Source organism: Maylandia zebra, linkage group LG8 (genome assembly GCF_041146795.1).
Source record: "Maylandia zebra isolate NMK-2024a linkage group LG8, Mzebra_GT3a, whole genome shotgun sequence".
In the NCBI taxonomy this organism is placed as follows: domain Eukaryota; kingdom Metazoa; phylum Chordata; class Actinopteri; order Cichliformes; family Cichlidae; genus Maylandia; species Maylandia zebra.
In genome coordinates, this window is record NC_135174.1 from 19044352 (window position 1) to 19059188 (window position 14837).

At 41.8% G+C, this 14837-nt stretch overlaps 1 protein-coding gene across 3 annotated transcripts in view; it reads left to right on the forward strand.

Moving 5' to 3' along the window:
* adkb (adenosine kinase b) overlaps window positions 1-14837 on the forward strand; it is a 130648-nt gene that overhangs the window by 51407 nt on the left and 64404 nt on the right. For all 3 annotated transcript variants that reach the window (XM_012921823.5, XM_004561284.6, XM_004561285.4), the window contains one exon: window positions 4138-4246. In XM_012921823.5, the coding sequence (XP_012777277.1) occupies window positions 4138-4246 (109 nt within the window). The remainder of the gene's footprint in view (window positions 1-4137; window positions 4247-14837) is intronic.

Genomic DNA, 14837 nt, shown 5'->3' on the forward strand with positions numbered 1-14837 from the left:
GTCAGTCAGTCAACGCCTGGACCCTGACCGCCCCGGGAGTCAGCCCTGCTGAATGGTCTTAGTGGGATTGTTTGATGTGGGCTCTGACACCTGAAAAGGTCAGGTGCCGTGCTCAGGGAGACGAGCTCTGTAATATTTCTTACAGGTGTTTAACAGACAGCTCAGGAGGCCAGAGGAAAGGTCGCCAGCAGGGCCAGATTGGAAGGGTGATGGCTTTGAAGTACTGGGAGCCAGTGTGTCACAGCCCTAAGGCTTTGATTAGTGCAAGTCTTCAAAGATACAGAAAAAAACCCTGCCTCCTTTACTAAAATCTGACAGTTTGAGTCCCAATCTGTGCAGATGCCCTACGTTGAATAATCACATTTTAGCTATTAAGAAATTAGTTTATTAAAATCTTACAAGTGTAATCAGGGGTTCAATCAGCCAGTCTCTCCAGGAGCTCTGAGTTTTTGCATAGTAATTGCCGCAAATTTCTTTATATCAACTTTTCAATGCAGAAAACTGCAATAATTTGTGCAGATATTTAAAATATTTAAATATTTTAGATTGTGTGAAGATCTTGCTGATAATTTTCACGTTTAAAAATTCCCAGTTTGGTGAAAGATGCTGCTAGCCTGTCAGCAGTTATTTTCTGTAGCTTAGTTTTAAGATGACCTTAGCATAACTTAATATATTATTAAGCACTGGCAAGAACCTCTGTAAATTAATTGCTTAGATTCATTACATTATTAATACTTAAAGCCATAGCTTATTTATTTATCCATCTAGATTTCTTTGGTGTGAGTTGCCAGTTTTGGAGATATTGTTGCAGAAATGTCTGGCTTCTCTTGAATGTTGTGGAAGTTAATAATGTAAAAGTAATGCCTATTTTCTCTCTGCCAAACTACACCCAGCAAATATATCACTTTACAAAAGGAATGATTGTTGAAGTGAACAATGATGCGCACTTCTGTGGCTGGAGGGGGTGTAGTTCAGTAGAAGGGAAATTACAAATACACTAAACACATGACGACTAGTTTGTGGATTTATTTTTTATTTTTTGGAGTAATCAGGTCTTTCTAAAAAACAGATGTAAATACGATGAAACAATTTTGTTCAATTTTATTCATTAGAAGGCAGATGTTGCTACAGCTAATATCTTCAAAGCTGGGTGTCTCACAACCAAACAATGGAGATGAATAAATGGCACTACATGCCAGTGGAAAAACTTGAGTATTTTGTTTATGAGGGTGAACCGTTCCTTTGTTGTGTTGCCAGTTTGTTGGAGTGTACACAGCCTGTTCACCACATTCACTGGTTTTCTATAGCATAATTGCTACAGTTTCACAAGGGAAAACAATAGTTTGAGACCGCAGCACGACCAAAAATGCAATAACTGTGTGCAATGAACTTGTGGTCTCTTTGGCTTCGAAATTTTTCTTTCGAAGATGAGGACCAGGTCTGCAACCACTCACAGTCAGCTGCCATCTTCAAAGTGACATTCGTGCGTAAAGATGGGATGAAAAGGCGATACGATGGAATCGGGCTGCTATCGGTTTGCAGCTGACTGGCGTCAAGTTGATAATTATGTGGAATTTCTTTGTGATAAACTGAAAAGAATCACAAATCTGTTGCTGGTCACATACACAGAAATTCACATTAACTACTTACATTCAGAGCAGAGCCAGAACCTCATCTGAAACAGAAATGCCTTCACAAGCCATGTTGTTGCTGCAGGGCGTTAATTTAACTGCAAAATGACACAGCCACTTGGTAACTCTGCACTTGGGATTTTCAACATAGCATTTCAAAACATACCAGTTTTCTTTAGAAAGCGTAAATTATTTCTGCGTGTACACAATAACAGAATTATTTCAGATAAAACCACTCAGGTCAATATTATTAAACACCTGATCTTTTTATTGAGCCATGGCACAAACCACTGCTGTGCAATCATGTGCTTTAACTTGTAATGCTCAAAGCTTATAAAATCAAGTTGAAACTGAGGGTTATCTTCTAGCTTACACACAGTATAAAAACTTTAGCAATGGTTTGAGCTCTCACTTGAGAAAACATCATGCCAAAAACAAAAGAAACCAGTTCAGACTTTATCTTTAGTTATAGTGTTTCCAAGTGTCAAGAACTGGAGTGAGAAGTATCATCAAGAAATTTCAAAGAAGGCCACACAGTACAGAACAAGCCTGGCAGAAGTAGGAAGCGGAAATTTCAAAGATTCTGGAAAGAAAGCTAGTGAGAGATGTGTCTAAAGACCCCAGAAAAACTGCCGAGACACCATTGAATGACTTGAGGAATGAAGTCAAAGAAAACAATCACTAAAACCCTGCACAAGAGGAACAGCAAGGAAAACTCCACTTCTGCAGCAGAAACACTTTTAAGCCAGAGTAAAGTATAGTAAGCAAGAATATGCACACTGGAAATGTGTCCCTTGATCAGATGAGACAAAACTAGAGCTCTTTGGCCACAGAGATGCTGCTGATGTTTGGAGATAGAGAATGTCCCCAGTAGTGAAACACGGTGGTGGGAGTATTATGCTGTGAGGATGCCTTAGTGTGCCTGGAAATGGGAATCTCGTCAAGGTGGAAGGAATCATGAAGGAAGAAGGATACGGGAAGATTTTAAAAGAAAACCTCAAGCAGTCAGCAGAAAAACAGAGTCTGGGTCATCGCCTTGTTTTCCAACACATCAACGTTGCTCATGGTGAAGAACTACCTCCAGAAGATTAAAGTAAACGTTACCGACTGGCCTTCATAAAGCATCGTCTTGGAATTCTGTAAGGTCCGTGCCAAACTATCATCGGATCTAGAGGAATTTGAGAGATTCACCAAAGGCAGTGAATCTGTCCTCATCTGTAGGAATATAACAAAAAAACAAGCAACTGTCAGCCAGTAGAGTCGAGTCTAGTAATGCAAAGACAGGCGTCTCATAAGAGTTGCGCTTATTGGTGCTGGTTGACAGATTGACTTCAACCTGTTCACAGACTGTATGCGCTTATAAACCAGATGGCAACTATTTGCAAACCTTCACCAATCTGTGTGAGAGCAATTGAAGTCTCTCCAAGTGTTTGGCGACAGGTTTCCTCCAGCTGACCCGTACTATTGAAAGTGGTCGCACATTCAATCTCAGCTATTTTCACTCTAGTTTGACTGAGTTATAACAGAAATCGATGCGTGACAATTATTCCACTTTGATAAAACTAGAAATCATTCCTCTGGATTTCCTAGTTTTCTTTTCTTTCCTTTTTGTTAAATTCCTAATGAGCATTTTAACCTGGAGTGCCTCACTGTGGCATTTCGGCTTGTCCTCTTAAATATGTCACATCATAATGGTTATTTGCTCTGCTCACGTCCGTTGGACTTTCTCAGTTAACAACACTCGTTTTGTCTGTCACGCTCGTAGCAACCTTTTGAGTCCATTACGGCAGCTCCGGTCAAACACGGTCCCAATTCAGCTGCCATATCGTAGCCTTCATCATCACACGCTGATCAGCTTAGCACACTGTTACTCTTTTCTTTGACACTAACCACGGAGAGCAGCTTTTTTTTTGCTTTTTTTTTCTCGCCATGTGAGAACAGACCTTCGTGTAGCAACACCCTCCTGTCATATGGTCGCCTAGCAGTTTTCGCCTAAGTAGCTATGATGGTTTCACTCATTTTGATGGCCGCTCATAAAGATACAGCGCACGAGGACTGGCTAATGAGCTGTGTTAAGACAATACCACCTGCTTCACTTTCCAGCTCCCACCACTCACTACTCAAGTGTTCATTTAGTAATCTCTTTCTGTTGTTTTCCCACCCTTGTTATCTATGCAGAACTTTTACAGGTGATAATATGATATGAATAATTTTAGGGTGTCTCTCTTTTGGCTTTGAAAACCCCTCAGCTTGTTTAATCTCCTTTCTTTGGTGTATTTTTTCTTTTTGAGATAGCACCGTTTTTTTAAAGAAAGGAAAAATAAAGAGATCCAGATAGACTTTAATTCACCTTGGCTCAGACATTCTTAGGAACTATTATCATCCTTATATATCACAAAAGAACAAAGGAAAGTCTGAGGCCTGAGTGTTTTTTAAGGATGTTTTTGAGACAAAATTAAGATGGATGATAAGCGAGGCAGAAGATTTATGGGGTCTGTCTCGGCAGGTCCCTTGTTGCTAACCTGGCAGCGGCAAACTGCTACAAAAAGGAAAAACACCTGGACCTGGACAGCAACTGGGAGCTGGTGAAGAAAGCCAAGGTCTATTATATTGCGGTAAGTGAGACCCTCTACATTCAAAATGACTGTTCCCCAACTCCACTGCCAGAGGAGGACAAAATGTTAAGAGGCTTTATTCAGGAAATGCCTCAGCACGCCTTCTGCATTGTCAATATATCCATTCATCCTTTGTCGAGTGAAATGAGCTATGTTACCTATTGAGACAATACAGCTCCATTTTCCCCCTATTTTTTTCCCCAGGTCTTTGTGCGCGAAGCTGCAACATAGTGTGAAATTGTTCTACATGTAATGCATTCATTCATTTCTTTTAACGTGAAGACAGGCCAACAGGTGCTGTGAAAGTGTGAAAATTGATTATGCAAGTTCATTCGGTTTTAGCTCCCAACCCCCCACTCCCACGCAATCTTCTCCTTACAGACAAAACACACGCACAGATTGAGGAGGACAGATGTGCGCTTAGATATTCACACACGCTCGAGCTGCGCCCACTGAGGTAATGTCTTTACTTACAGCTTCTGGAGTGGGATGGCCTGCTATGCTCATGTTTCACTGTTTGGGATTATATTTAATTCCGGCAGATCGACATTTTCTCTGATCTTAAGTCAAGACGATAGCCCTGAAATTGCGCTGCATTCCACGTCTTTAAGCAGTTCATTATCAACATAAATCAGCGTTAGTGCTCAGCATTCAGCATACTCCTTGGCATGTTGTCCCAAGTGATATTCCCAATTCCCCCCACCCACCTCCCCATTGCCCACAAGTCCTCTAAACACGAGTGCATCGCAGTGCAATAATGATGGAGGTTTCATAATTAGCCGCCCAGTCGAAGAAACAAATACCAAACGAAAAATTGTTTATTAGAGGGGAGGAAAAAGAATCTTTCAGTGGTCGTGCCAGAAAGCAGATCAGTCAGTCCATCCTCCAGAGTTTGTGTGGTCTCATTTTTAGCCTCTGCTTCGCATTAGCAAACATGGCACATCCTCTGCAAATTGGCAGTTGGGTTTTGCCCACATCCGACAGCGTAGCGCGCAGGGGAAAAGCTTCCGTGGGATTTGGAAGGGGGGATAGAAGGGCCACAAATGGGTGTTTGTCAGTGCTTGGAATCTAAAACGTGGTGTTCAGCGTCCCTCCTGGGCCTCTTTGTCAAAACAGGGGGATCATTCGCTTTATTAGAGTCCCGTTCGCACTTCTAAAGTACTTAGCCAGATACACTGCCACAGCTATTCCCATTTAATACTGTGTGGCATGTCTAGACCAGCGTTCACTAAGGCCTCCTCTCTCCATTAACCTTGTCGAGAGCACTCAGATGTATTTACCCAATTTACGGCCAGATTTTACATCTTCTCCCTCTCTCCCGCTCACTGTACCAACCTTTGCTATGCATTAATGTGCTTTGTTGATTTTCATTAAACTACTGCTGTGGTGGTATACGTAGCTTTGTTCGCTCTAATCTGTAAATTTAATTACCGGAAAGTGCACAAGAGCGTGCGCGCGCAAGAGTGTGTGCGTTCGCGTTCTGTTTGCTCGCACATGCCTCTGTGTTTGTCTGAACATGCGTGTTAAAGAGGTGATTGATGAATCCTGGCAGAGGCTCTCAAGGTGCCTGCTACTATGTGGTGTGATTGGATGAAAACAGAATTATTAGAGGGCTCTTGCAGCCAGTCTGGCTCATCCAGCATCAGCAGCGGCAGCGGCGGCGGCGGCGGCAGCAGCAGGGCTGGTGGCAGACACAGAGCAGGGAGGCAGCACTGCCATTTCTCACAAAGAGAGAGAATGTTGAACTCCTGCCAAATGTTTGGTGGCAGGCTGTTGCTAGGAAATCTGGGTCCTTAGGCAAATCATTGCACAAAGACCAATAACAAAAGCATGAGGGGGAAGAAGGAATAGCTAAATGCATTTCAGGCAGAGGAGATCTCTCTTTTTTTTTCAATGCCGTCGCTGCTGCAGTGATGTGTGCAGTTATTTCATTCCCCGACGACTGTAAACATCAGAAATGGAGGGTGATGTATTGTAAGAAGGGGCGGATGGGGGGGGGGGTGAGTGACTCTAATTGGAGGGGGTGATGTGTGCATGTGCACACTGGCCCAGTTAGCCTCTTCTCCCTCTCCTTTTTTTTTGCTCCCACTTTCCTTCCATCCCCATCCCTTTACCCCCCTCTTCATCCTCCTCTTTTTCCTTTTTATTCCTCCTTGTGTCCCCCTTCTCTTTTTCTCTAGTCTCTCAAACACACACACACAGATGCTGTTAAACACACACACACACACATTATGCAGCATACCACTAGCTTGTTTTTACCACCGAGGGCTTTGCCCTGTAATTTGATCTCCGCTGCTTGATGCATCCTCCATGATGCCACTTTGAATTAACCTACGTCTCCACAGCTCTCCTTAGCCCTGGATAATAAAATGGCCTCTCCTAACTTCTGCCATTTAAATTCAAGGGGGAAAAAAAACAAAAAGGAAGAAGAAGAAGCTCCACCTCACGGTCATGCACAGTGAAACCAACAGAAACGGGGAAGAGGGGAGACGAACAAGACAATTGACTGTGAAAAGGCCTGTTAATGACTGGGCACAGATGGTCAGAAATAACCCAAGGATAGACGGAGGAGACGCTTGCCTCTGCCAATTGGCCTCATACGCAAAACTCACCCAATGAGACACAAGCTGCAGAGCTGTTAGGTCACAAACCTAATCACAGCTGCGGATGCTGTTCGTTTGCACCCTGCGCTGGGAGCACAATCCACGTTAGCCTGCAAGAGGTTAGCCACGCCCAAGGAAAATGGCTAGCCCGCCCTTTTTTTTTCCCAGTTTTTTTTTTTTCTTCAAACAGCACAGCAAGTTGAACTATAATGCCTCACACTGTTAACACTGGCACACCGCATATAGCATTAATTGGCAGTTGTATTCTTGCCCTCACTGCAGGGGAAAGCTGAGTTCACTGTAGCATAATATGCAAGGAAAAAAAAGGAGAAAGGGAAGGCAAAAGCAGAAAAAAAGCGCAGTACTGGCACCACAAGCTGCACGTCAGCCTGCTTACACCCCAGAGTGGTGCACGCACACACACACATTGTTACTCCGCCCGATCAGCCCCCTTCATTTTGCAGCCAAAAAAGCAAAGGGAAAGGTTTTCCACACACACACACACACGTCTAACTGACACCTCATCAGCCAGCCGAAGGGCTGATTAGCACAGAGGTGACTGCGGCTGTGTCTCTGTCCAACTCAGAGGACCACACTGTCCTCACACTGACCTTGAGATCTCCCTCTCTCCTGCTTTTCTACCCTTCTCTCCTTCTTACTTCCCCTCTCGCCACCATTCTTTATCTCCTCCCTTCCTCCATCTCCATCTCCCCTCTCCTTCCTGCCTCTCCTTTTCTGTCTTTTCTCTCTCTTTCCTCCACACTCTGTACTGCACCACTCTGCACTGCCCCTGTCCTTCCACACAGCCAGGGAGGGATCACGAGGCAAAACGCAGGCACTGGAGAGGAAAAAAAAGAGGGAGAGGGAGGGAATAGAAGTGGATGGGGGAGAAAAAAATCTGGCAGGCTCCCCCTTTGTCTGCAGGCGATCAGTTACAGTCTTGGTTGCCGATGAAATTTAATCCCCACCGCATTTACATGCCAAGTTTGACTTCTGGCAAGTCTTATTAAATAGATTTGTAAATCATTTCATCTTGATTAGAATCTGTTCTCAAGGGATCGAGATTTTTTTTTTTTTAAATTTTTGCCTTGCTTGTGTTTTGTTGTGTGTACAATCTGTGCCCACTGGTGTTAAATTTTGTGAAAGTCAACCCTCGGCGCTGATATTTTTCGGTGCACGCGAGCGTAAGCGGTAGGTTTTGAAGGGGGGACAAAGAGCAATGGGTGCCAAATCCCGTCTGTCACCAGCCAAGCCACTGTGTCAGCATGTCTCTCATCTCTGGAGGTCATGTCGGTGGCCGAGCTACTGCTATGATGTGTCTCCTCTTTATTAGGCTGACACCACAGTGTCTTTAGCGTGGAACAATGTCATTTCAAATTGCGCCTAATCAGATGGCATTTTGTAATTGGCAGCAAACATCTTATGAATATGAATTCATAATTGTTCAATTACAAGTCGACTGCATCATATTTATTGGCTAATTTATTTTTTTCTCCCGCTGGCCTAGGCCAATTATAGGATTTCAATCTTGAGGCAATCAAGTGATAAGGGTGAGGCGTTTACTGTTTGCTGTCACTATATAATTCTCTTGAATGTTAAACATGCATCTGGGAGGGCTGTATTTGTCAGAAGACTGTGCATGGAGGTGCACCTGCCTAATTGAGTGGTAATGAGCTGTCAGGAGCGCAGGCTTGGTGATTGGCTCCTGGCGGGATGTCCTGTGCCAGTGGGACGTATGGGCTGGCCCAGCCCGGCTGGAGGATCAGCCAGCTCCACGGCGCTGCAGGCCTGAGTGGGCGGAGTGTGGCAAATTAGGGTGAAGAGGGCAGAGACACTGGCTGCTGAGACACTGTGGCTTTTACTGCACTGCGTAATTTATTTAGGTTGTTTACAATTATCCTTGAGACTCGATTCGTTCTTGCCGTGTCAGATTTGGCAGACAGTTTTTAGATGTTTTGGTTAAGTAAAAAAAGCAGTAGTGCATTAAAAGTAAAAGTTCTCTTGGACTTGGAGCCCTCGTGTATTCATTTTGATTTACAGTGTTTACGGTTAGAACATAAATAATGTGTACCAACATAGACTACTGCATTATATTAAAAATGGAGTCTGAATTCTGAATGTGAGATCTATCCACTGTAAAGTTTCTCTTCAAAATTCCTTCAAGGGAATTAATAAATGCAGCATCCACTCCATGGCTGCTGGTATTTGGTCTCATTTTATGCGTTGTGTGCGTTTAATAGATACAAAAATGCTCGTGTATTGAAACTATTATGTATTTAAAAAGTTATAACCTGTTACAGTAATGTACATGCCACCATGTTCCTGTCAGTCTGAAAGCTCATAATCATTTAAGTAGCGCTAAATAGCTTTATTATCACTTTGGATCAATTTATTGATCTTGAAGGAGAGGTCAGAGGTCATATGGGACATAATATTTTAAAACATATGGCATTTTGCATATGTTGACAATACACATATACACTTGTATAACTCATATGTTTGAGTTTTGAGGCTTTTTGTCAATTTCTTTCCAATAAATCATTAAGTTGACCTTGCAGGTGGATGTAAGCCAAATTCAGAAATATGAAGCCAGTAAAAAACCTTATTTCTATCTAGAGCCCAGCAGATGGCGATTGCTGTGGTGTGCAACGGCTTTCTTACTTAACCTCTCTAAACAGCACACAAATAGTCTATCACAAATTACTATCATGTAATCAGACTGATCTCTTTGACAGTCCTATAATTTGTATTATTGTGTCTGTGTAGATTCTCAGTCATTCAGGTCATGGTAATCTAAGGATCCTGAAAAGAAAAGCGACTGGACGTCTTCAAGAATATTAAAAAAGTCCAGTCGCTTAATATTGCATTACCATTGAATGCAATGCAATGGCTGACCGGTAACCCGGCTCCAGCCCCACACCACAAATATCAGAGGAAGAAAACGGATGGATGGTAGAGAGATAATGTACTTTTATCTCACTAGTGATTGTTCTGTTTGCCCATTTATTCTATATTTACAGTGTAATCTTTGACAAAGGAAATGTGTTGTTGTGCTGAAGGTTTTCAGGATGTCAAGATTTCACCTTGTTTATTACAGAGAGGAAGTTCTCATCGTACGCAGTGGGTTATGTATTGATCTTTATGTATTTATTGTTGTGCACAGATTTCTGTGTGAAGTTTAAAAGGATTTTTTTCATTCCTGTATAGTTGCAGGAACCTTGACTGAGGATTCAGTCAATGCGGAATATTAGTTTGATGCCATTGTTAAATTAGTAAGCTGTGATACTCAGTTAGCTTTACCCAAGCATTGCTTCATAAAACAAAATATAATCAATACATAAATACAAATACCTTTGTTGAATTTATATGTATTCTTAGATTAAAAAATACCAATGGAACAAAGAAAAACTTTGTTTTTAATGTTATATAGTTATTTTGTTAAAAACTTTATTCATTTAATCTCATTGTGACAGTTGCATTGTCTTTAGCTGTCATTCACAGTCCTCCTAACTTCTTCTCTCTGCCGCTGAGGTCAAAATAAAGCTAATTGAAGTAAAAAAAAAAAAGTAAAAAACAGAGGTGGTAAAGTCACAAACAAACAAGAAACTCACATTAAATACCTCTGATACCCCTTCACTGATGCATTGAATGCACAGAAATCATCAGTCTGCTATTTGTGACTCGGTGGGATCTGTAAATTAATAATAAAAAATAATAAACGCAATTAAAAATCTATTGTTTTGCACCTGTGGTAAGCTCCCAGGATGCGGTCCATAGTGCTCTAGCAGCATTGCGACTCTCTGCTTCTACACACGTCACCTTGTAAAAACTGTTTTTTCTTCTGCAGTCGGGAAAACACCCATGTCCTTTCATCCCAGATTACTCTGCGCATCTGCTCCACCGACAACAAGGCTGTTTTCCTGTGGATGAAATAGTTCGGACTTAATGATATTTCTGCTTGCCATCACCTTGTCCCCTCGCTCCCTAGGCATCAAAGCACCTGCCATGTGTGTGCCTTTTTATTCATGAGACCGAGTTGTAAAACGTGGAATAATGTTTCAGTGCTACACTGGGATGTTGTGGCCATTTGTGTGAGTTCCACGGCTTAATTGAATAGACTGAGTAATTATTTGTCAAGTAATGCTGAGCAGAAAATAAATAGCCACTTTGCGGCTGTGAATTGTGCCTGATGGCCATGTGTTGATACTCTCACCAGGGAGAGTAAAAACCTGCTCTACTGGCTAAGTATCTGATTAAGATTCACATGATGGAACCGCAAACGCTTTAGGATAGCATGTCTCCTGGGCAAAGATAGTGAGTAGAGTTAAGTGTCAGACGGTGTTACATTATCACGCTGGAGAATAAAGCCTTGACTGAGTAAATATTGCTGGAATCGTCTCCTCGCCACAAACCATCTGTAGCACTGAGGTCACTGTGACAGTTTCTGAAAGAGGCCTACAAAGAATCACCACAGATGTGCATCTCTGTTCAGCAGATGTGGGACACTGTTCTCTGAGAATTGTTTCCTTCTGCAAGGTTTTATTTTTCCTTTCATGCTTTAATTTGTTTATGATCTACAATAAGCTAGGGCACAGCTTTGTTCTGTCATTTTATGCTGGATACACAGTGAATTAAAATGACAATAATGACTTTTGAGGCTGATGTACAGTATTTTATAATGAATTTACTGACATTGTATTCCAGAAGGTTTTTTTTATTATTATTTCAGATCCTTTAATTCTGTGTGGGATGTAATTGTCCTGTCTCCCTCCCCTTACCTTCAATCCTTCCTGCCTCTGTCGGAGGTTTCTTCCTGTGAAAAGGGAATTCTTCATTTCTACTTTTGCAAATTGCTTGCCCATGGGGGCTCATCTGATTGTTGGGTTTTTTTGCTCTATTACTGCAGGGTCTTTACCTTTATAATACAATACAATTTTAGTGTGTTTGCAAACCAGATCATGTCTGAATCCACAGAGCTGCTGTGTGGAGTTCCTCAGGGCTCCATGCTGGGACCTATTCTGTTTTTAATATACATTTTTCCTTTAGGCCAGACAATGCGGCAGTTTCCTGATGTATTTTATCATCTTTTTGCTGACAACATTCAGCTCTACTACTCATTTAAACCTTCTAGCTGAAGTTCATAGTTCTCTGCTCTGATTGACTTAATCATACATTAAACATTCAATAATGGTTGAACAACATTTGCTTACAGCTAAACCCAGACAAAACTGAAACTTTGATTATTGTACCGGACAGTGCAATGTCTGATATTAAACAGCAAGTGGGTGATTTAGGTTACTCACAGAAGCATAACCTTAGAAATCTAGGTATTATTTTTGATGAAGCTTTTTCTTTAGAGGGAATTTTAAATCAAATAGTAAGAACATGCTTTTTTTTTCACTTGAAGAACATTTCAAAACTTATATCTATCATGTCAACAAATGACCTTGAGATGATAATCCATGCTTTTATCTCTACAAGACTCAGCTACTGTACTAGTCTGTTTACTTATCTAAACAAGTAAGGGCTAGCTCATCTACAGGTTGTTCAAAACTCTGCAGCGGGACTACTGACCTGTTAAAAAAAGGTAGCTCATATGACCAGTCAGATTTAGGTTCCATTTTAAAATTTTAGTTTTAACCTTTAGAGCATTACAGGGACAGGCTTCTCCCTATATTGCTGATTTGATTCATATACATACCTCTTCTCATAACCTGAGGTCATCGAATCGAAACCTTTTAGTGGTCCCCCTACTTGTTTCAGAACTCGAGGGGACCGATCTTTCCAAGCTGACTCGGTGGAGACCTTCAAAAAGAGTTCAGAATCCTAAAACAGCAATACATAAATTCCTCAGTGATTTAGATGCAAAAGGACATGGGAACTTAATACAACCAGCTTGGCTACCAGTTGAGTTGAGAGTCCAACTGCAAAGAGCTGGATCACAGATGAGTTGGCCATCAGCACAGACTGTTTAAGATTGATTGCAACTTGTTGGTAATCTGTCTCCGCTTAGGTATTAGGCAGCAGTTATTTGCACATCTTCTCCAGTCTGTTTGACAGTGATTGCAGCCAGTCCAAAGCGATTGCACAGGTATCCCAGGGTTGAGGGTGTTGCATGCTCAACTTCTAGGCAGCAGATGGTGTATTCGTCTCTGACAGCCACAAAATTCAGTGCAATCTCTGGGCAACCACCGAGGAGGCTGTAGTAATATTTTTACTGAGTTATCATGAGAAAAGGTAATTTATATTCTCTAATTATTAGTTATAAGTAACAAGCATTGGCTAGAAGTCGTTTTATTTTGACTGTCTAATGGTCTGAATCCTTGAGAATGTAACTTGGTAAATAATTAACCCATATAGAGTGCTTCAAAAGAATGTGGCAGATGGAGTTCTGTTCTGCTCGTTTTGTTGTTGCAGTGTAATGTGACGTACAGTGAAATTAGAGTTGTAAGCTGCTTTTAGTAGTTGCTGTCTCATCTGAAACATTAGTTCATAAATCAGGCCTGAAAGCAAATGATCCATTCATGTGTTGATGATGCATTCTTGAATTTTTTTAATGGTAAGATTATTTCCTAAGTTAGTGGCTGATCTCAGTCCAATATCTGCTGCATTGTGAAGCCAACCTAATTTTTTTTAAGTAATAATATGTAGCAGTGATTTCTTTGAGTCTCTGCTTTTAGTCGTACATAAGCGAAACTCCCAAAATGTAAGTGCTTTTTCTCAAGCGGTTTATCTTTTCTGTCTTCATAAGGATTAATCAAACAACATGAAATGTACTAATTAGTCAACTTTACACAATCTGTTAGTGGGAATTCTTTACTTTAGGACCCTTTAAGCTAAGCTTACTGCCGAAGCAACAAGATGGTATCAAGTAAATGTCAAAAAGTATCCCTTGAGTTACTTTGACGTGATCTGTTTTTATTAGTCTTTCAGGTAGGAAGGTACAGAAAGTCAGAACTAATTCAAAATCAAACCGCAAAGGCAAAACTGCAATTCAATACTTTCCTCAAATCGTTCAGATTTTGTCATCGCCCTGTTTTTACTTTCTGAAATTGGAAAAAAAAGTGTACTTGTCTAATCAGTCACTTAATTGCTTCAGAATTAATACAAACGTCTTTTTCCCCCGGGTTGCCGTCAGCATGCCTGAGGTCAGCACACGCAGTGTGAAAGTGTTGATCTTTCATACATGGTCCCACTCAGACATAGGCTACTACTCTGACCTTATCTATTGTTTCTCAAGTGTATATTGTAAGCAGCTTTGGAGGCTTTAAAGAGACTTAGCCGGCAGGGCTGCCGTTGCTCTGTTGGAACATTTGGACCTCTGGCAAGTGTCAGATTTTCAGCAGCACATTAAATCTCTTAACCCACTTCTTTTTTTTTCCCCGCTCCAACTTCCTCTCTCTGTCCCCATCTCTCTCTCTTTTCCTCTTTGCTCCTCTCCCTGCCATGCTAACAAGCTGGCTCTGATTTATTTTTCATGTGTTTTATTGTTAGCCTCCGCCATTTTTTTTCTTGTTTCTCCAGCATCTAAAGTCTTGTGCCAGTGGTTAGCCTGGTGCCCAGGCCCTGCGGGGGGAAATGTGGAAAGGCAGCCAGAGCAGCTGCACATCACCCCAACTGGGCAAAAGTCCTCCAGTCACACTGTCGCGGGGAGGCCAGAGACGCTTTGATTAGCGTCCGTCGTTACTAGCCAGCTTGAATGTCATGCACCGTGAGCCCAGTTGTCTAATGCTTTTGGCCGGCCACCGAGGCCGCTCCCCGCAATTACCGATAGTGCTGCTCGCTCCAGTGTCGGGGAGAGGCCAGAGAGAGCGCCAAAGTGCCAAATGATTGTCCTCAGTAAATAAAAAGCAGACATGTCCTTTTTTTGATGTTCTATATGTGCGTGCTTTATTTTCAGATGCTGTGGCGCAATCACATTTGAAAGCATTTTGCGCTCCCAACATAACAAGGGGGGACCAATCAAAACAATAACTGTGGTTCCTTTT